General features: G+C 39.8%; 1 protein-coding gene across 1 annotated transcript; it reads right to left on the reverse strand.

Annotated features, from left to right (window-relative positions):
• Positions 1 to 53: 53 nt before the first annotated feature.
• LOC118277100 (vitellogenin receptor) lies at positions 54 to 21,736 on the reverse strand. The gene is made up of 36 exons (XM_035595777.2): positions 21,573 to 21,736; positions 21,251 to 21,447; positions 20,492 to 20,655; positions 19,979 to 20,093; positions 18,968 to 19,144; positions 18,271 to 18,534; positions 17,806 to 17,903; positions 17,608 to 17,715; positions 16,852 to 17,036; positions 16,195 to 16,387; positions 15,409 to 15,571; positions 14,826 to 14,975; positions 14,153 to 14,302; positions 13,705 to 13,830; positions 13,149 to 13,293; positions 12,543 to 12,652; positions 12,158 to 12,250; positions 11,548 to 11,700; positions 10,983 to 11,330; positions 10,512 to 10,616; positions 10,195 to 10,357; positions 9,730 to 9,815; positions 9,088 to 9,227; positions 8,628 to 8,707; positions 7,666 to 7,847; positions 6,828 to 6,980; positions 6,080 to 6,290; positions 5,459 to 5,614; positions 4,897 to 4,999; positions 4,293 to 4,421; positions 3,554 to 3,780; positions 2,928 to 3,261; positions 1,893 to 2,062; positions 1,528 to 1,599; positions 1,199 to 1,283; positions 54 to 782 (listed from the first exon to the last, which is right to left on the reverse strand). The coding sequence occupies exons 2-36, from the start codon at positions 21,444 to 21,446 to the stop codon at positions 669 to 671; spliced, it is 5,448 nt and encodes a 1,815-aa protein (XP_035451670.2). The 5' UTR covers position 21,447; positions 21,573 to 21,736; the 3' UTR covers positions 54 to 668.
• Between the last annotated feature and the right edge of the window lie 484 nt (positions 21,737 to 22,220).

Raw genomic sequence — 22,220 nt, forward strand, 5'->3', positions numbered from 1 at the left:
ATTTTCGCGATAAGTTAAATAAGTGAGTTATAATGTGAAAATGACAAAAACTGTTCCACGTGATACTTTTATTGGAATAAGTATTAATTACTTACTCGATGGCACACTAATTTATTGATTTGTATTATCTATAACTCTGCAAATCGAATAAATAATTCATAAATAACAATACAATTTTAATTATTTCAGTATTCATAGTCCAGTCATTTTGTATGAAAAAGAGAGGTTAAAAAGCTCATCCACATCAAGGTAGTGTGGATTTTGTGGTTTCTGACCGAACTGGCCAGGATATGAATGAATAAAGATGAGTTTCGAAAAGAGACCGTGGCTAACAGTCATGGTTCAGCAATGAACTGCCACACAGGCTACTGATGAGGTGAATAATATTATCAAAATGTATAATCACCTATACCAAATGATTGGACTATGAAAAATTACATTAATTTTAATTTCAATAAATTAAACTTTGTACATTTTATACTAACATAATATAAAACACATAATTCAATTACACACAATCATAATAATTAAATTATTAAAACATAAAAAATAAAGCAATAAAAATAATAATTACAAAATAATTCTAAGCTTGATCATTAATCAAGTGAATAAAAATAAACGTGCTACAGATTAAAAATTAAATTATTTTGTAGGCTCATTGAATAAAATTAATTATATTTTAAAATTCTCTGACTCTCTTTATCGTCTAAGTCGGATTCTGTGTCGGAGAAATCTGGTTGCGGCGGGGATGCGGGCGTGGTGACTGGTAGACCGGAGATGACCTGTAACAAATTACATTTACTTTATACATTGTAAACATAATTTAAATTCAAATTGGCCTGGATTGTGTGACAAGAAAATTTCAAATGTACTTATTATGTAGCGTCTACTGAAATTGGATTTCTGGCCGAAACCGAATCCTGACGTTCGGCCCCGGTATAGTTTCGGCTTCGGTTTAATGCTTTGATTGGTTATGATTAAAATATATGTATGATTGTATGCGGATTATGTTACAAATACAAAAAGGCCTGTATTAATTTTAAACTCAGTCACCAAACCGTGACCCAAAGTTCGGTTTCGGTTTCGGCAAAAATCCAGTATCGGTTGGACACAAGTAATGAGTACCAGAAATTTTCAATAGACCTTGAATACCCTGTCTACTTATGGTCATTTAATACCAAGTGGTGTTCAAACTTACATTTGGTCGTCTATCTTTCCTAAAGGGCCCATACCACATGTTTCTTACGAACTGAAGAGGGTTTATGAACTCGTGTGAAACGGAACTGAGGAAATAAAAACAGTTAGTTAAATCATAAACAAAAAACAAGGGTTTTAGGAAGAAAGAAAAAATACACAATATTCCATTTAATTCTAATTTATTGTCATAAATAAAATAAATAAATCCATTCAGTTAATAAATATATCACCTGTTTCTATTTTTTTAATAAATAATGTCAAAACTTTTGTCAATTTGATTATGTCATACGTTTTTTTTTGGTTATAAAATTGGTTAACTAAGGTAGATACCTTGAGGGATGCATCTCCACTGTCGGGTCTGATTCGGGATAGGGCGAACTATTTGTGTTCTGGAACCGCACTCTGAAAATAATTGTTTAAATTAATTTACATGGTTTATAGATTTGACCTAATCTAGGTAAGATTTCCTAATCTAGGTAAGAACCGCAATATCGATTGCAGTCACATAACGGTTTTATAAGAGCAGATTATGAGAAAAATTAATTAGTATAACGTTAAACCCGGATCCATTAAGCTACCCCCATGAGTTCACTTGAAATGGAAAGTTCAAACGATTTCGGACTCAACACAATTTATACTAAACTCAATACAACTCATACTCTACTCAACTCGACTAAGGATACAATTTAACTCACTCAGTGTAAGTGGCAGCTAACATTCTCTTCCTGGGTAGGTATACGAAGTGGTAATACACGAACACGCCAAGGTATATAGCGATTAGGCTCAGCACTCCAACGATGATGGTGAAGGAGACGCTGTGAGCTGATTTCAGTTCCTCGTACGACCAGCCGTTGAATAATGGTACCTGGGAGATGATAGTGATCAGAATATTTTTTTTTTATTTCAAACCGATATGGTCACTAACAATTTTGTTCTGCATTCAGTTCATCCGTGATCATGGCGCTTGCAACAGTTGCAAATATCCCGTCTCAAGTTCTAATGATAATGAGAATTGTCTAAAACGAAGATTGAATTGTTTTATGGGTACTCTAATTGATACCGATTTCCTAAAATGTATTTTTATTAAAATACTCTATCTTATAATTGTCTGAAGCGAAGATTGAAATGTTTTATGGATACTCTAATTGATTTCATGAAATGAAATTTTATTAAAATAGTTATAATCTCTTAAGCTAGTCACAGAGATCAATATCGCTTTCAAATATGTCGAAGACAGGAACTCATGGAGGGCTATGCTTAGAGAAAGATTCCTAAGCAGACGAGAACTTAAGTAATGAAGAAACACCGAAGAAGAAAAGGAGAAAAGCTATCCACGAATTGGCTAGCTGTAGTTAGATGCAATGAACTGAAGTGATGCACAGTCGGACGTTGCTATATCTAGAAGTGGAGGACATCGGGCAAATCGTGGTTAAATTTTATCCAAAACTAGACAGGCATTTGACTGAGATCGCTGTCACCTGATGGTAAGCGACGATGCGGTCGAAAATGGAACTTCATCATCAACAGCCTATAAATAGCTTCCGCTAACCAAAGACCTCGTCTCGCACGGAGAAGGTTCGAGCATTTACTCGTATCACCACCCTTGCTCAATCCAGGAACATGCCTGGTTAGAAACAGACAATTCACTCTGTCCTTGAAGACATCCAAGCTATAATGATCGGGAAACACGCTAGCAGGTAGAGCGATGGTAATGATAAAGAAGTTCTTACCAGTTTCTTATCAACCTCAGGACACTTCCCACGCTTCGCCAAAGCTCCGTCATCACACAGACATTTGGGCCCATCCTCGTCCACGGCGCAAATATTGTCACAGACCACATCTTCACACTCATTGACTATGTCATCACGTTGGATGCTCTCGTGGCGAATGACAAAGGTGTTGGCGTCAAACACGCGATACACGTATGTTTCACAATGCTTGGCTCCATATAGCTGGCAGCGGCTGAGGCGGAAGGAGTTGGCTTCCAAGTAGTAAATGTAGTCTTCGAAGATTACTAGTCCATGTGGCGCTTGAAGACGTGGGTGATCTGAGAGGATCTTGTTGCTGAAAGTAGTGTATTTAAAATTATAATAGTCAAAAGGGTAGGTATACAATAGTAATTTCATACAAGGGTAAGTATACAATAGTCATGTCATACAAGGGTAAGTATACAATAGTATACAGAAGTATACAGAAGATCTTCAAAATTTATCTAATGATATTCACTCGGGCTGTTCACTCCCTAGCAGTTCGCACAGGGAAGCTTGAAGCGAAGCGCTTCGTGCGAGTGGGAATGGAGTGTGAGTGGGAGTGAAGAATATTCTAAAGTTCCTATTAAAAGAAAATTGCAACTTACAAATTCTCCCCTTCATAATCCATCCTAATGATATGCGCTGGGCCCGTCTCTGCCACATACAACTTCTTCTTGAAAGAGTCTGCGGCCAAACCGGTGCAGTTCCGTACAGTAGCCAGGTCAGTCACGTGTCTGCCCGCCAGGTTTGCTGTCCAGATCACTGACTCCAGCTTCCGAGTGACGCAGTAGAACATTCGGCTCGAACTAGGCTCTACTATCAACGCTGTGACCTGGGTAAAAGGAAATTGATTGGTGGTAATAAAATTATCATAAAAATGTGTGGTTTTTGGATAGTATAGAAAGCATGCTTGTTATATTATTGGCTATACTTGGAATAGTTATACAAGAATCTTCGGCTTGATTATGTAGTTACAAGTAAACGTACTAACGTGAAGGCGATGCGGTGCGGTGCGGTTAATATTTTCACGCGAACTGGACGGGACCGTTATGTTTTTTGTTTATAATGTCAGGAACAGATCAAACCGCAATGATTCACATGCACGTAGGACATACAACGCATCCTGTGTCACCGCACCACTTCGCGTTCGTTTCTAGTTCGCTCACGCAGGACGTCGTCGCGAAAAATGCGAAAGTGGGTATATTTAGAGGATGATCAAGATGAGACATTTTTTGGGAAAATCAATCTCAAAAAAAGTACGGTTGTCTATTTCCACAACGACGACCATCTGTGCTGATCAGCGCTAAAGCTAGTCTTAAGCATAGGCATTAAAAGTTAACATACCGTGGCATCAGACGGCAGTTTCAGCAGGGAGGCGCAGCGCTTCCTCTTGACATGGCAGACTCGTATGCGCTGGTCGTACGGAGTCGTGTCCACGAAGTACACGTTGCCTGTCACCCAGTCCACCGCCACCTAATATTAAGGGAATAACGAAAAGGTTTTAAACTGACATGGTCACTAACACTAGTATTAGAACTTGAGACGGGATATTTACCATGTTCATCGACATAAATAAACTCATAGACAATAGACATAAATAAACATGGTAAATATCCCGTGTCAAGTTATAATAATAATAACGAAAAGGTTTTTAAAAACTGTTTAGAATACTGTATTATATTATCATTAAGTCAGTCACATTGCTAATATAGGCCTCCTCTAACGTCTATCCAAAGTTTGCTGAAAACCGACTGAATGATCTGGAAGTCGTTGGAGGAAGTTTTTATTCAGCATCAGTAGCAATGTACCGAACTCCTGCATTAGTTCTAAACCTTACTCTTGCTTAAGGATATCCATTTGATAGATTATTAAACAAAAGCTGTTGTTTTAATGTTGTCACTGAATTGTAAATGTCTAATCAAAATCTCATAATAGAGGTATACGTTACCCGCGATGGTTTCCCAACGTTCGTGACTGCGATCACATTCTGCGTCTCATTCACTTCTAATAACTTGCTGCCCTCTTCCGACGCCACGTATAGCTTCTTCTGCCTGTTATAAACACAAATATCAAACTAAATAAATGCCTGCAGCAATAGTTATTACAAACTAACTATATTCTAATTCATGTCACAGTGGCCCGAAGGTAAGAAGCCCGCTCCTCATGCTTGAAAGTGCCGGTTTGAAACCTACCAATGGCAATAGTACCAATGTGACTCCAAGTTAGATGTGAAGGAAAATATCGTAAGGAAATCTAGGCCTATAATTTCTAATTATAAGTTTGAAATCGCCAACCCCCATTGAGCAAGCGAAGTGATTAATGCTCTAACCTTTTCTGTATGAGAAGAGGCCTTTGGCCAGCAGTGGCCACTTATAGAGCTGATGATGTGATATTCTAATTCTATTCAAGTTCTATTAAGTCTTTGACTGCCAATAGACCAAAACTGTTGAAGGCAAATCCTCTGCTAACTTCGGTCACCGGTGACCACCACGGTGTGTTAAATCACTCACCTGACATTATAATCCATATCAGTGATGGCCGAGGCGTCAGTATCGGTGTACTCTATAGCGCCGTACCCGTCCGCTGAGATGGACCGCACGGAGTTACCCGACACGTAGAGGATGGACATGTTGCCGCGGATCGCCTTGCAGGAGCGACGGTCTGACCTGGTGATGAGGAGGTGATAATGATAATGATATTATTAATTCTACTAGAAATCACCTATCTACTAGGTTCTTGTAATTAAAAGCTTTTTCTTAGAAGAATCATGCTACAGCATAGAAGGATCAATTAGATCGATGAGATACCACGACCTCATAGAAAACCGACGTAAAACAGCAAGCGTTGTGTGCAACGCACTTTTAACACCTGGGTGTTACTGGTGTCCATGGGTGGTATTGCTTTCCACCAATTTATCCGTCTACTCTTTTGCTTTTCCTGACCGTAAAAAGCTATGATTCTTTGGCACAGAAATTGCTATGGAAGGCTGTTAAGAGAAATGAAAATCGAAAATGTCTAGCAAAGATAAGTTGATTGGAGAGCGATAAAAATAGGTAGGTAGGTCACTCCAAGGTTGACTGTTAGAGAATGCCAAATTAAATAAATAAATAAAAATAGTTTAATGTTATTACCTCCTGATGGCATAACCATGATGGCACCAGCACAGGAAGGATCCTGGCACGTTGATACAACCTTGGGAGCAGACGTCTTCAGTGCACTCGTCGATGTCCTCGCACGAGAACTGATCCTGGGACACTTGGAAGCCGAAGGGGCAGAGACAGCGCCGTCCGAATGGAGTCGGCTGGCACATGAACGTACATGTGCTGTTTGCACATGCAGTATCTGAGGAGTCAAGTTTGTGTGTTGAAGATTCTTAACCAACCAGTTACTATGAACTATATTTTAATACCATTTTATACCAGTATATTCTGATAAACGATGATGATGATTTATGATTTTTTTATTACAATAGCCAGTCTTTTAACCAAATTAGCGTGATAGGTGCGAAGGAGATATTTTGGAGTACCTAATTATTATGCGCACTCTTGAGTTGAGACACAAGAAAACGTAGTAGAAACACTGTATATACAGTATAGTTCAGGCATAGTGTAAAAATCAGGTGGTGAGCTAGGTAGATGGTCATGTGTATGGCTCGATCGCAGGATCACAGGATATACATTTTTATTATTTTTAAGAAGAACACAAAAGACATCATAAAAGTAATACACAGAACTGACATATATGTATAAGAGCGCATTTTCATTGGTCGTTAGCGCCCGCATGCGGGGTGACCTCGCATTCGAGCTAAAGAGCGACTTATCGATCAATGAAAATGTGTTATAACAGTGTAAATAGAATAGAACCATATTATATCCTCACCACAGAGTCCGTTTTCATCTGTACCGTCGACACAGTCCCTCTTCTTGTCACACACCTGTGACCATTCAATGCACTGACCATTGTTACACTTGTAACCCTCCGTACAGTCGCTGAATGTACGGGATACTGGGAATAAGTGGGAGGTCCTGTTCACTGAAATGAGGGAAAAATAACAGTTATAATATGCACATGGGAAGATCACTAGGGAGTCTTTTTTTTTTGAGGGGGGAGGGGGAAATCATCCAATGACTTCTCCTGGCTTGGGCGAGGCGGGAGGGAGTGTCAGACTTTTACTGACTGAAAACCACCCCGTTCCTACTCCTTCTTTTCGAGCCGGAGCCCCAGTAAACACGCTAGGTAGTCCGCAGCTCCGGAACATCACTAGGGAGTCTTGAAATACAAAATGGATGGACTGATAATATACGGATATTTCATAGTATAGTGACTCATCCATCTAATACTATGTGAGTAATAGGGACAAGTGATGCATTTTTAATAGGCGGCAACAACGGCAGACGCATCACCCGATGATAAAAGTAATCGATGCTGCCTATGGACACCCGCAACGCCAGAGGAATTACAAGTGCGTTGCGGGCCTTTTGGGGGTTTCGTATTGGGAAACAATGAAAAAAAAAACAATTGCCTAACACTAGGATTTTCTCCTGTGTCGTGGGTGCGTAAACAAACATACAATTTTACATGCACATGACACCCAGACCCGAAACAACAATTTGTGGATCACACAAAGAGTTGTTTCGTGCGGGAATCACGATGCACGGCAGCCAGTTGCCCAGCCACCGCGCCAACCGTGCAGTCAAATAACATAAAACTTGCTTACCCCGAGAACAAGCATCAGGCGTCTCGTCGGATCCATCATCACAGTCCAGACGGCCGTTGCAGACCTTGTTCAAGGTTATACACGTAACCTGTTGCCCACACGCAAACATTCCTTTTGGGGCACAGCGCAGGTCGCAGCCGTGCTCATCCGTGCCACCTGGGCAGTCTGTCTTCATGTTGCACCTGAGATAAAAGCATTGTATCACAGATTAGCAAACACTATCATCATTATAATCTATAATTGGACTTTGGTTCTCCCTTTACTAATAGACCCTGAGCCAAGTACCAAATTTTGTTAGTTACCTACTGTGAGTCAGTTGAGAATTTGTATAGTTATTGAGAGTCAACAGCAAAAAATAACTAAAATAGGAATAAAATAGATGTTTTATTGATTTACTTTTACTTAATTCTAATATATATACCTACAAATTACCACCACCATGTAAACCTATCACCACAAGAAGGATATTGTAGATTGATTGTTACTTAAAATGATATGATAATAATATCGTAGTTTATTAACTGCCGCACTCAGAGAACAATCGCTAAAGACTGGGTTAAGTAACCATTAAATGACTGAATACGGTAGTAAGTCTTCTTGTTAATCTTGGGATCAACAATGATGAATACGATTTACCATTTTTTCAATCCACCAATTTCTTCTCATTTTTGTTATACTTGTTACCATACCTCCATGTTACCACATAAATGATTCAAAGGATTAATTGGTTTCAAAATATAAACCAACTTCTGCCAGGGGCTCAACCGTGTTCCCGTAGGATAAAAAAGTAGCATATACTCGTATGTGTTATTCTAGACCATAATCTACCCCTGTTTCAAATTTCATCCCAAACCCTTTAACCGTTTTGACGTGATTGAGTAACAAACATACATTTTATAATATTAGTAAGATATTTAGTGCTGTTAATGGGACGTCACAATACAGCAGTAAGCAGTTCTAACCGAGCAGTTTCAGGCAAACAAATGCTAGTATTTTTTTCACAAGTATACTCCCACGCAGCACATTTTGGGGCTTCTTCTACCTGGAAACGATGTTTAGAAAATGGATGATGAAATGGAAATGAAGAAGTAGAATAAGAAGAATTGAGTTGTGTTGATAGATTGAGTAAATTATGAAGGTACCACACTTATTCCAACAATTATATTATAAAAGTGTGGAAAGAAACAAAGCTCTTTATAAAACTAAGTAGGTATACGCTTATGAGAAAAGTGCGAAGCGTTCATGAATTAAAGCAGGAAATTGGAAAGAAGACTAACGATTGATATCTTTAGTCTAACAGTTCTAATCAATTTTTATTTACCCAGCAACTAATATTTGAGATTCGGTTACAAAAGAACAAATGATTTAACAGAACAGAAAAGCACAATGAATCTTCTAAGCCAAATAAAAATGAATACTGACTTTCTCGATAACTTGAGCCTCATCACAGTCTTCTTCGTCGGAGTAATCCGAACAGTCCCGGCGTCCATCACACCTCTTCGATAGCTCTACGCACTCCCTGTCTCTGCACTGGTAGAAACCAGGGCCGCAGGTCATGTTCACTGGAAAGGTAGATCAATGAATAAAGGTTTAGGAAAGTACGTATCATTATTTAAGGGATACGAATCTTCTTATTCTTCTAGAGCAGCACCATTAGTATGAGTTTGCTTTACGTTCAAAGCAATCGCTGGCGCTCTGATTGGCCGGCTAGAAAAAACCAACCGATCAGAGCGCCGAACTCGATTTCGTTTCGATAACTTTAAGCATAAAGCAAACTGGTACTAAAGGTACAGAAGTATAAGGACGACAAGTGTTAGTATTTCGCAATAGGCTCACCCCCTGGGATTATAAATATCATGGAAAGCATTCTATGTCATTCATTGTGTAAGTCTTTCATTCTGTCTCTTGCATTAAATTCACCGAGGGAAGTGGAGACGATTATTTTCTTTTTGTTCTCCTCTAATAATATTTTCTGATTTATTTCGTAGCGGGATCCAAGACAGTCATTCATGTCCCTGGGCCCCATGACTTCAGTGTTCCGGTGTTTGCAAGGATTTAACTTACCGCAGTTGATTTCATCAGATCCATCGTTACAGTCGCGGTCTCCATCACATGTCCACGTTTTGAATATACACGAGCCGGACGCACACCTGGATTTGTTCAAAAAATGAGGTAAAATATTAAGTTTGTTTTTTGTGTCAAAGAGGTTGATTTCTTGTGCCAATTACCTATGTTAGGAGTTCCATTATAAGACACGGTTAGTCACAGTATGAAATTACATGGAATTTATTTATACCAATCTTTGTCTAGTCGAGAGTTTAATGCGGTCTTTCGGTCTTTTTGAGATCTAAAAGATTGATAAAATAAGTTTATTTAACTTATTTGGAAAATAGTCTAGGCACTTTTAAAGCCCTACTGTATCTGTACCACCCCTGGGTAAACTGGAAGATAATGCCTAACGCCTTCAGTCCGTCTTTACAAGTTTCTACTCTATATCATGTAACGTAACTAAACAGTCTCAACACTCACATGAACTCAGTTTCGTGACAAGCGTAGGTGTCACACTCTGAGAGATGTTCATCCGATCCATTGGGGCAGTCGACGTGTTGGTCGCAGACTTGCAACCGAGAGATGCAGATAGAGGTGTCCGTGCATTGGAATTCTGTGCTGCTGCAGTTGTTCGAAGGTAGCGCTGGTGGAAAAACAGAAGGTTACTTAAATTAATTACGGGAATATCTCTTATTCGATCTAAGTTTTTGAGAGCAACGTCATAAAACTATAATGTTAATTTAAATAAGGTACTCGTATCTTAAATCAAGCTTATTTTAATAAATATTTTAACAAACCTTTATTAGGTTTTTCACCAGTAGAGCACATCGAGGCCTTCTCCTTATTTATGCACAAGCCGCGACAGAATATCTCATCTGATGTACATATGTTTGCCGGATCCACTGAAACGTACATAATAAAAAAATATAATTATTGCATAGAAAGTTGTTAAGTATACTACGCCGTAGCATTTGTACTACGACGTAGTAAGTACCTACGTCGTAGCATTTTAGCTACGTTTTAGCGTACGTATTTTTTCAATAACAAATGAAACCCTTTCAACTTTAAAGTAATAATTAATTAATGTTAATATGTAGTTAAATTACATTAAAACATTTATTCATCGTAGTAAATAGTTCTTAATTTAACAAGTAATTTTAACCAATCTCGTAGACTTTGTAGCAGAATACTACGCCGTAGCGCTCGTAGCACTTCTTAACTACGTCGTAGACCTAATTAAGTTTGGTTTTCAACAAGCGACTACTTACCTATACAACCTTCCTCGTCCTCACTCTTAGGACAGTCCGTCTTTCCATCACACCGGGCATCTTGCTTCACACAAACATTGCTCCTATGGCACAGTATCTCATCCGAACCACACGCCGCAGGTTTGGCGCACTGGTTACCGTTAACCAGTAATCCAGGGGGGCACAAACACTTGTACTTCATCTCGAAGTTGGCCAGTTTCGGGTGATCTTGTGGAGTCTCATGGGGAAGTTGGACGCAGACGTCAGAACAAGGGTTCTTTAGACAGGGATGGTTCAGAAGAGGGTCTTTTGGGTCAGGTAGCGAGTTTGTGGCTTGGATTAGGAGCTGGGTGGTGTTTGGGAAAAGTGCTGAAAGAAAACGAAGGAAAATTATTTAAATACGGGTTAGGTTCTTTTCTAGGTTCTAGATTAGATTAACAAAATGTATTAAACCTTATACGACTTAGAAATAGGGTTTGAATTCATTTTTGGCGGTTAAAACTCTGATACACTGCTGATTCTCACTAAGATTCAATACCGACCTCATTTCTTAAGCCCGAAAAGACACAAAAACTGCGTATCTTACCCAGATCCATCCTCCTTATCTTCGGTGAGGCCTCGTGTATGTCAGACCAGAACAGCCTGGGGGTCTTTCGGTCTGTCCAGAAGACGTAGTTGTCTGCTATTGCGAGGCTGGTCACCGTCGAGGTGAGCTCCCGATAGTTCTCTCGCCCGGTGCCTGTTTGAAAGTGTATTATTACTATAAGTGACTGGCAAATCCAGGGAACTCTGTTTCGCCACCAATGATATTCCTTGTTTTCCTTCTTTTCTCTTTAATTTTTTCCTAAATTTTCTTTCCTGTAAACCTCACGGAGCCCGAGACCTTTCCAATGAAAGCAAAACCGTGGAAATCGGTTCGTGCGTTCTGGAGTTATAGCGTCAGGAAGGAAAACCCGACTTATTTTTATATTATAGACTAGCAAACCTGGCGAACTCCGTTTCGCCACCATGTCTTTTTTCCTAAATTTTTTTTTGCTATAAACCTCACGGAACCCGAGACCTTTCCAACAAATGCAAAACCATGGAAATCGGTTCGTGCGTTCTGGAGTTATAGCGTCAGGAAGGAAAACCCGACTTATTTTTATATAATAGATTTATTCATGTGAATCAAGAAGATACTTGATTGGGTCTCTTACCTTCAGGATGTATGAAGTCGATGATGCCGTTGCTCTCGTCGGATATAAATACCTGTTCCGTTTCTGGCACGTACCGCAATCTAATGTGGGGACCTGGATAATATGATATAGATAATAGAATATAAAAAGTACTAGTCATCGATGCTTAACCCATTGTGTGCCAGAACGCAGATCCATAAGCGAGGACTTGTAATTGGCTTTATGTTGTCTATGAAATCTCGGCATACAAAAGTTTTTATATAGCTAAAATAGTTCTTAGCTGAAGGAGATATATATCATGTTCTTTTTTATTTCCCGAAAAAGATAGAAAGAAGTACACAAAGTACCACCAACTTATCGCCAGTTATGTTGAAGATCCAAGAACACTTATAAGAGTTGAATTTACCTTTCAAATTGTTCATGAGGACGTGTCTCCGCTGGTTCCCGTCGAGCCCGATGCTGTCAATGTGTATGGTATTGTGCATCTCACTCTCCACCACAGCCACCAACATTCTCCTGCAATACAACATTCGTTATAATGTCTGTATAAATAAACATTTTAAAACCTGGCAGGACTCTTTGGTATGATAATTTCATCAGCATATCTTCACATGGGTAAGCCATACTTTCTCATGAATGCAGTGACAAGCCGGCCTCAGAGAAAACTGGCGTGAAACAACGTTTGCGTGGTGATTCGCTGTGTGAGCGACAACAACGGAGGATAAATTTGCCCGTCCCTAAAAAGCCAGCAACGCACTAGTAATTCCTCTAAGCGTGCGAATGCCCATAGGCGGCACCAATCTTCTGATTTGTTTCGTTGCGGGATCCAAGACATTCATTCATTTCCTTGGGACGAGTCGGACTTCAATGTTCCCGTGTTTTCATGTTTGTATCTATTGTAGATCCTGGTTTACAGGAGTTGCAGCGGTATGGGAGGTTGTGCCGGGCATGTCCCATAAAAAAGGCGCCACCGATTGCTTAACAAGCCATAATGTATCCAGTGCTGACTCACCCGTAGTCGGAAAGAATACAGAAGCTAATAGGCAGTTCTTGAATGTCGAACCGATGCACTATGGCGCGCTTCTGAGTCCTCAGAGATACAGCTTCCACCACACGACGACTCGCGTCCAGTACGTACAGGTTATCTGTCACGTAATCTGGAAGGGAAGAAGAGTAATGAACAGTTTCACTTCATCATGGTTATAAAAAAGGATAGACGATTTGAAAGACCATGAACCTCACAGAACACAAGAAAACTGTTATCCAAAAATTGTTGTTTTGGGTCTAGGTGTGGTATGTATGAAGGCTCCGGAGCAAGTCTATTAGAGGACCCGGTGCCCCTTACAGGTGCTGACGGTGGTCACCAGGGTGGTTTTACAGACTTTAAAATTCGACACTGCCTAAGTCTTTTATCCCCAGAAACATAGGCGGTTTTTGAAGGTCATCAAAAAATGGGATGTATGTTTGTAAACGCAACCCAACGTCCAGAACACAGGAGACAATGCTAGGGTTTTTAATTTTTCTTCACATTCTTTTTTATTTTTTTAACCAAAAATATCTAGACTTACCATAATCCATGTCGACGACGTTCTCCAGCCCGTTGTAGATCAACAAGTGCGTGACGCCGAGCGTGAAGTCACTCATGTTGATGTAGTTGATGGTCCGCCGCTGGCCGTCGTATATGAATAGTGAATCTGTTCACAAGAGAACCTTATTTAAGCGACTGGTAGAAGAACAATCTGCTGCAAGAAATTCACATTTATTTAAAGAAAAATGTAGAAAACGGTTTATTAGTGCCGTTGTTACTGAGGAATCCTCCCCGAAAATGATGTCGACTGTCCGATCGTCAAAAGCCCGACCAATCTACAATTAGTTCTCACTTATCAGACCAAATGCAGTACAGCACCATTCACGCTTATATTCTATAGGAAGGTTCTTCCACATTTGATTGAATATGAAACTAATTCCAACGCGTATCAAACTAAAGCTAATTCATATTGAGGATACTGAGCTTACCTCTATACCGATCATAGGCCATGGCCTGCACGCGTCCGATGTCGAAGTGCGTGGCGTGACACTCCGGGTTGCCGAGCGCGTTGTACTGGATCTTCGTGAACAGCTGCCCGCTGCCCACCACCAGGTACTTGGCACGGTAGTTCCCTACATCTATAAATGTTGATTTTAATAAAAATGTTAAAATTTTAAAGGTGCGTTGCATTGTAAGACCGTAGTTGGTATAGACCTGGCTGGGCTGGCTGTTTTGGTAAAGTTTTGAAGTCGCCATCAGTTTTGGCATTAACTTCCACTTATAAGTGTGGGAGAGTGATGCTTCGGCACGAATGGGCCGGCTCGACTGGAGTAATACCACAATAAACTGACGTAAAACATCGCTTGTGTTGTGTTGCGTTGTGTGAGTGAGGTTACCGGAGGCCCAATTATCCCCCTTCCTTATCATCCAAATCCCTCATTTCCCCAACAACCCTCAAAATTCCTTAAAATTCTAACCTCCAAAAGGCCGGCAACGCACTTGTAACGCCTCTGCTGTTTCGAGTATCCATGGTTAGCGGCGATTGTTTACCATCAGGTGATCCGTCTACTATAAAACTGGCGTATATTACAAAAAAAACAGTACAAACTAAAGCTGATACTGGCAAATGATCTAAGATAGAATAATGATTGGTGGACTCACGATGACACTGATTATTCTCGATCTCCATGCCGTCGGGGCAGGCGCAGACGTGCGTGGCGTTGGAGGTGACGAAGCAGAGGTGCGAGCAGTTGTTGTTGCTGCACGGGTTCGATGTCGTGTTCATCAGCACCGGGTGGTACATGTGCATCCCTGTAACATGGTGGGGTTTCAAGTTGCGCATTTCCCATAAGGATGGAGAAACGGGTACGAAAAAACCTCTTATGACTTCATTTAAACCACATATTTGTTATCATCTTGACTGACAATATACAAAAAAATAGCGATATAGGCCCATTAGTTAAAAATACAACATTATAACAACCGCACTGCATTTCCGTAATATTCCTAGACAACCTACAACATTACAACTCTTCTGTGGTCAAGGAACATGGAGCTTTTCACACAGAATTTAATACTTGATTAATTTAGTTAAAACGATTTTTTTTTAATTTTCTGTTTTCGTTGAAATATGAATTATTTATTTCCCTTTTAGTGTCTTTCTTTAATGTCTTTCCCTTTTAGTGTCTTTTTTTAAATCCCTTAAACTGCTGAATCGTATTCATCAGGCAACAAGTCCTATTACCTAGTACAGGTGTATCAAGTTTGAGTAGAACGTTCCTCTTCTGCGCGGTCCCGTGCACTTTGTCAGTCGTCTGTATGCTGTTGGAGGTCCAGTCGCTCCAGAACACCGTGTTCTCGAACACGGAGATGGAGTACGGGTGGTGGAACGGCTCTTCGAATAACGACTGGAACAAATTATACCATATAATATTATAAAGTTATCGCATGGTTTTATTTAGGTTGACTCGGTTGTGTATTTGGAATTTCATCCACTTCCTGACAAAATATCGGTCTGATTTTTGGTGCACACTTTTGAATTTTGATGACCGAACATAAATCTATTTTTTTACCACAACTACCTCCACTATGGATATCAAACTATTGACGTGAAAAAGACTTACATTCTATCCTACAAAAATAAATATCATTAAATTATCATTTATCCTCTATCAACTAAAGGGCAAGCCCTTTTAATGAACTCGATTCTACCTTACATGTATCCGTAATATTTTTCTTTATGTATCGTACTTATGTCTAATTCTTTATACTAATGTTGACTGTCTGCAGAATCACGATTCTTAGCAACGAGGGAAGGATGGTTAAGAAGTTATACTTGGCTGCTTTTGGTAAAATGAAAAACGAAATCGGGTGTCATAGACGACGCTGATCGCTAACCATCAGGTGATCCATCTACTCACTTACTGCCATCCTCCATAAAAGATTTGACGTTTCAAAAGTGCCTTATTTAGGATTAATTGAAATAAATGCTTTGACTTTGACTTTGAAGAAAAAGCTATCCACCACTCACATAAACATGCTTCTCTGCAATCATGACGACTTTAACAGTTTTGTCGACGAAGTAGAGTCTCCCGTTGGGCGCGTCCACTGCCAGGCCGGTGGCGAAGTTCTCCAAGGTGTCCACCAGCGTGTCGTGGTGGCTGCCGTCCATGCGAGCTGACATTATCACCGGCCGCTCGTGCCAGTCTGCCCAGTACATCTTACTGCGGAGAAAATTACCATTTAAGTTTTTTTTTAGCTTTAATAAGTCTGCGTTTGGCCACCAATCCGCTTTCTGCCAGAACGGCGAAGCGAAGATGTGGCCGAAGATGGAGCACACAAACTTAGAAAGTACTTGTTTATTCTGACCCTGAAAAGACCCGGTGGATTCCCTGGCTGCACGGTGTGACTTAGATAGCGTTTTTCAACCATGTTTGTTTCTATGCCCAGACCATTCCTTCTTTTTCATTTCGTTCAACAATTTTACTTTAATACAACTTATTTTAACTTCTCAAAGCTTTTAATGTCGCTTTACTTTCTTAACCTGAGACGCCTACTAAAGTCTACGCCTAATAAAGGGTGTCAGTAGTCGACAAAAAATACTGACATTCAACCAAATCTGGTTGAGACTCAGAGTCCATCTAACTAACCTAGTCGGGGAAAATGCCTATTAAAAGATTATACTAACCCATTCTTAGGATCAAGTGTGACGAATCGTGGGTTTTTAGCATAGGTCTTGATGGTGGTGCAGATGGAGCCGTCGACCCTGCAGGCGGAGATGGTCCCTCGCTCCGCATCACTGAAGTATATGTTCCCGCCCAGGTAGTCCACTGCTATGTCACCAGGGTCCTCCAGACCGAGACCTACCAGCACCTGTACATAGTCATCTGTTTTTTAATCCGCTACCTTACAAGCCTCACATACTTATGTGTTTTCTCCTGTGTCGTGGGTAAAAAATAGGTAAATCTAGAACATCTACAAACCACTAAGGCTCATGCTTGTTAAGTTTAAGCTGGTCCCAAATCTAAGTTCCTATTGAATCAAGAAAGTAAAATAGACATTGCATTGGTTACAAAATGAACAAGGTAATATTTGAGTAGCCAGTTTTTGAAACGTTTAAGTAAGGGTACAGTATCCTTAGTACGAGTTTGCCCTACGTTGAACGAAAATGAAATGAGTTCGGCGCTTTGATTGGCCAGTGCGAATAAACTAACCAATCAGAGTACCGAACTTGCTCTCGTTTCGATTTTGTTGAACGTAAAACAAACTCGTGCCCTCAGAATTTAAATTTGCACAATCCCCGATTCCCCAACAACCCTTAAATTCGTAACCCACAAAAGGCCGGCAACGCACTTAGAACGCCTCTGGTGTGTCAAGTGATTGCTTACAAAGTGATTCGTCCGCTCGTTTACCAGCTTATTCCATAAAAAGAAGTTGAACTTGCCTCCTTTGTATCCTTGACGTCTCCGAGCTGCGCTTTGAAGATAGACTGATGTCCCTGTGCAGTCTCCACCCAGTAAATGTAAGTGCCATCGAATGATACGCCGTGACCCTTTCGAACAAAATTGAAAACTATTAGCTTAAGTTTCTTAACATAGAAACCAATGGTATTTGTATATTTTAAAGTGATTCAATTTCTGACCTCTATGATATCGGTAGCCACTGTGACCATTTCTTTACTCTTGATTTTCAGGTATCTGATATCGTTCCGAGTATTGAAGAACAGCATCGCTTCGGGACCTGGAAATATAAAACATTTATAACATCACGCCATTTATTCCCCGAAGGAAAAGTAGTATACGCAGATACGCACTACTATAAAAGTGCAGGGAAATAACAAATGATGTCACCGCGTTAAGAATGCTGCTCAAGAAATATGAGTCCCAGTGTGATTTAAAACTAGTAGAGCTTAATTAATTTATTACAAAGTCAAAGTCAAATCATTTATCCCAATTAAAAATAGGTACTTTATCAATCTCAAATATATTAATTTCTTAATAATAGTCCGTCCGTCAGTGAAGCTAGGTGCTCGTTCCGCAGATACTCCTTTCGTACGTTCTACGAAAACTATATTTTAAAAATATTAAAAGCTTATTAAATGACTCACCAGTAGCATAACAAAGGTATCCATACACATCCCTCTTGTACCCAGGATCACATTCGCAAATATAGTGACCATCAGCGTTGATACATTTATGGGAGCACGGTGGACGTTCCATCAGGCACTCGTTGACGTCCTGGCATTGCTTGGTGATGTAGTCGTACTGGCGCATGAAGTGGGAGGGCAGGCACAGGCAGGTGGGCCCGTACCTCTCCGGGGAGCATCGCGTGTCGTTACCCATGCATTTGAAGTTGTCGCACATTGTGTTCCCTGTGGAGGTGATTAGGTGTTCAAATTATGAAAAGGAAAAGGTTGGTGACTGCATTAATTTTTATATATTTGAAGTGATATGACAGAGGTGCACATATCCAATTCAATATCAATTCTTCACCAATTATGTTTATAAGTCCCACGTTATAGGGCGTAATATGCAATTCCAGACTCCGAGCTATTACACAGAAAACCGAAAACATCCCAATAAGTACTTTTCTTTGCCCAGGAATTGAACCCGAGACCCCTTACTCAAAAAACCACATTCTAATAGTAGACGAGTATAATTGCACTCCAGCGTCTAAGCCAAAGCTTGTCGTTCTACGTGGAGGACTAAGGGCGAGGCCTTTGTTCAGCAGTGGACGTCTCTCGGCTGATGATGATTATGTCTAAGCCAAAATCAAGATCCTAAAAAACTAAGAACAAAACTCACAGTCCTTGCAAAAGGGTCCCTCATCGCTGCCATCGCGGCAGTCCTGCAGTCCATCGCACATCATACTGCTTGGCAGGCAGAAGGAGGCGTCAAGACATTTGTAGTTCCGGTCATCCATCGTATGCAGCTCCTGGCAGTACGAGCCGTCGACGATTGCGTGGGGACGGGACACGTGTCCTAAGAAAATATAAACGTTTTAAATGAAGGTGAAGATTTCTTCTGCACCAAGTAGTTACATAAATATATCTACGGGGAAAAGAATAGCACTCATGCTGTTATGCCTGTTATTTGTACGTGTGTGTGTGTGTCTTCTCTGAATACCTATAGACAGTTTCAGATGGATTATTCAGAAATCAGCGTTGTGTTTCGTTGTGTGAGTGAGGTTACTTATATCTTCCCAATCCCCAATTCCCCCTTAAATTCCTAACCCCCAAAAAGCCGGCAACGCACTTGTAACGTCTCTGGTGTTTCAAGTGTCAATGGGCGGCGGCGATTGCTTACCATCAGATGATACGTCTGCTCGTTTACAACCACGTTCCAACTTATTCTTGATGACTCTGATGTAACTGGTGTGCATTGGTATGGTGACGCTTTACCATCTCACGGTCCATAAACTTTGTTGGTAGTACAAAAAGAAATTTAAGGGAGAAAAGAGCAAGGCTCTTGAGAATTCGATAATGCATAGAAGCATCTAGAAATACAGCAAAACATCTCCAGATCAGACCACCACAAATGTGGTCCAGTAGGGCTGACGCCTGATCCAAAGCTGCGGACTATCTACAGGGTTACCGGAGCTCCGGTTCGAAAAGCAAGAGTAAGAATGGGGTGGTTTTTAGTCAGTAAGAGTCTGACACTCCCTTTCGCCTCGCCCAAGGCGGGAGAAATCATTGGATGATCCTTCAAAAAAAGCATATTATTGAATAATGAAATATGCCAATGTCCTAATGTCCTTTCTCCAACCTTTCTCCTAAAAGAATTAAGGAGTAAATACGGTTTGTAAATATGACTTACTGCAGAGCTCCTCAGCATACTCATCGCTTTTATCTTCGCAGTCGTACACGCCGTCGCAGACCCACAGGAAGGAGATACACTTGCCGTCTCCACATTGGAAGCCTTTGCATGTCGACTGGAGACAAATGGAATTCAAACATTAGGCAAAAAGGGTACTAAGATACTGCTTTAATTTTATTAAAAACGTTTACGTTATTAAATTAGATTTCATTTACTTTATAAAATGAGAGCTGGAAGTGTCGAGAGAACAATTTATTTAGAAGTGACACTTTGTCTTAGGTCTGGGTGACACTCATTTACATGTACGAATACTTGTATTTTACGATAAAATCAACGTTAAAAATGAAATCTTTTTTTTTGCCCTTCCCAAGAATTCGTAACCCAAAAGGCCGGCAACGCACTTGTATCGCCTATGGAAATTTGCGGCAATAACTTACCATCAGGTGATCCGTATGCTCGTTTACCAGCTTATACCATTAAAGAAGAATCTACCCCTAGATAATCACAACTTACATTAACATTGACAGCCGGCAGCGCGGTGCAGTTGAACTCATCGCTGCCGTCATCACAGTCCGGCTCGTTGTTGCACAGCCAGGACAGAGGAACACACTTCGTGGAGTCCTGGCACATGTACTGGTGGGTCTCGTTGCAGAACTCTTGGAACGGCTTGTGTTCGACTGTACGAAAGAGAAAAAAAAAACAATTAAGGATAAGCAGCCTGTTTGTGCCACTACCCAGGGGGGTGTAATGGGGCGATGGCCCAGGGCAATTTTTTTTGTCTGTCTGTCTGTATATTCAGGCATCACGTGAAAACTAACGGTTCGATTTCGATGAAACTTAGTATAATTACACCTTATTATCCTGGGCATAAAATAGGAAATTTTTATCCTGGAAAGGTACGTAGAAAAATTATTTGTTTTCAGTTTTATACTACAGAACGCGAGCTCAACAGCAGTAGCTCAATTGAGGGATCTCCTTAATTATTATGGGCCTAGCCGTATTTGAGTCCAATAGATAGATATTTATATGTCATTGCCAGAGTTACTCAAAATGGAGAAATAAAACATCCATGCGAAGACCGACATCCGCGCGGACGGAGTCGCGAGCGGAAGCTAGTTCTTAATATAATTTTACTTGAGATTAGATTAGATTAGAGACTTATTCCAAAAAAGATATTGTGATCAAACCAAGACTGCTAATTTCAAATCTTGTACAAGGCACAAAATTTTTATGTAATAAATTTGTTAAAGGTAGATAGAAAAAAAAACTTACTGCAAAAATTTTCGTCGCTACCATCTTCACAGTCCAGGTTCCCGTCACAGTACTGAGACACCGAGATACACCCTCCTCCCATGCAGGGGAACTTGTCCTCCGTCATGCACTCCGGCTCAAACATCTGCATGTCATCCGTGAGCTGAGCCGAGCACCACGCCACACTAACTATCAATACCAAGCTTTGATACTTCATTCTGAAAATAAATAACAAGATTTATTAACTAAATTCAAAATGTAAGGCTTTAAAATTAAAACATGTCTGGAAAATGTTCTTATTTATTTTATAAGTAAGTAATACATTAATCGATATAAAACTCACATTTATATTTCCTTCATTGATACTTAATAAGTAAAAAAAATAACGATTGTTTAATTATTAAAATTGATTGATTGAATTAATAGATTGATTAATTATTATTTTAATTGATACACGTGGTTGCTGGCACGGCGGAAGAGCAACGGAACGGAAATCGAGAACGTAGAGAAATCTGCAAAAAATGTTTTTCAACTACCCGCATCCATCTGATCTAACAAAAATAACTAAACGTCATTACAAAATGATTTTAATTTTATTTTTTTATTATTATCTATAGGTTCACGCTTGACCGCTATCTTATCAACGTATTTCATTTCATTGAAATTATACAAACCCTAATTTATAAATTTGGTTTTTAAACGATAAATTCATTTAATTTTTATTAGGAAAATCTTGTAATAACGAAACGTAAAATTGAAAACTCATCTAAATCATTGCCAACAATAAATCAATACTTAAATTAGGGGTGAAAAAATATACAACTAACATAATGAAATTACAGCAAATAAGAAATAAAATGTTGACTTCAATAATATAAATGCATATTGAAATGTATATTAAATTTTCACAAGACATAATTATTACTAAAACAAATAAAGTTGAAATAATATAAAAATCGTACTCATAAAACAGGCGCGATTTTTTTATTTA

Source organism: Spodoptera frugiperda, chromosome 10, assembly GCF_023101765.2.
Source record: "Spodoptera frugiperda isolate SF20-4 chromosome 10, AGI-APGP_CSIRO_Sfru_2.0, whole genome shotgun sequence".
NCBI classification, from domain to species: domain Eukaryota; kingdom Metazoa; phylum Arthropoda; class Insecta; order Lepidoptera; family Noctuidae; genus Spodoptera; species Spodoptera frugiperda.

Bases quoted from the DNA above. Each gene is read 5' to 3' on its own strand.
- LOC118277100 (XM_035595777.2), bottom strand. From the start codon at position 21,446: ATGAAGTATCAAAGCTTGGTATTGATAGTTAGTGTGGCGTGGTGCTCG. The intron at 16,388-16,851 runs GTTAGTATAATC...TTTTCTCCGCAG, and splicing joins ACACTTGATCCTAAGAATGG to TAAGATGTACTGGGCAGACT. The intron at 12,653-13,148 runs GTGAGTCAGCAC...GTTGTATTGCAG, and splicing joins TGTATTCTTTCCGACTACGG to GAGAATGTTGGTGGCTGTGG.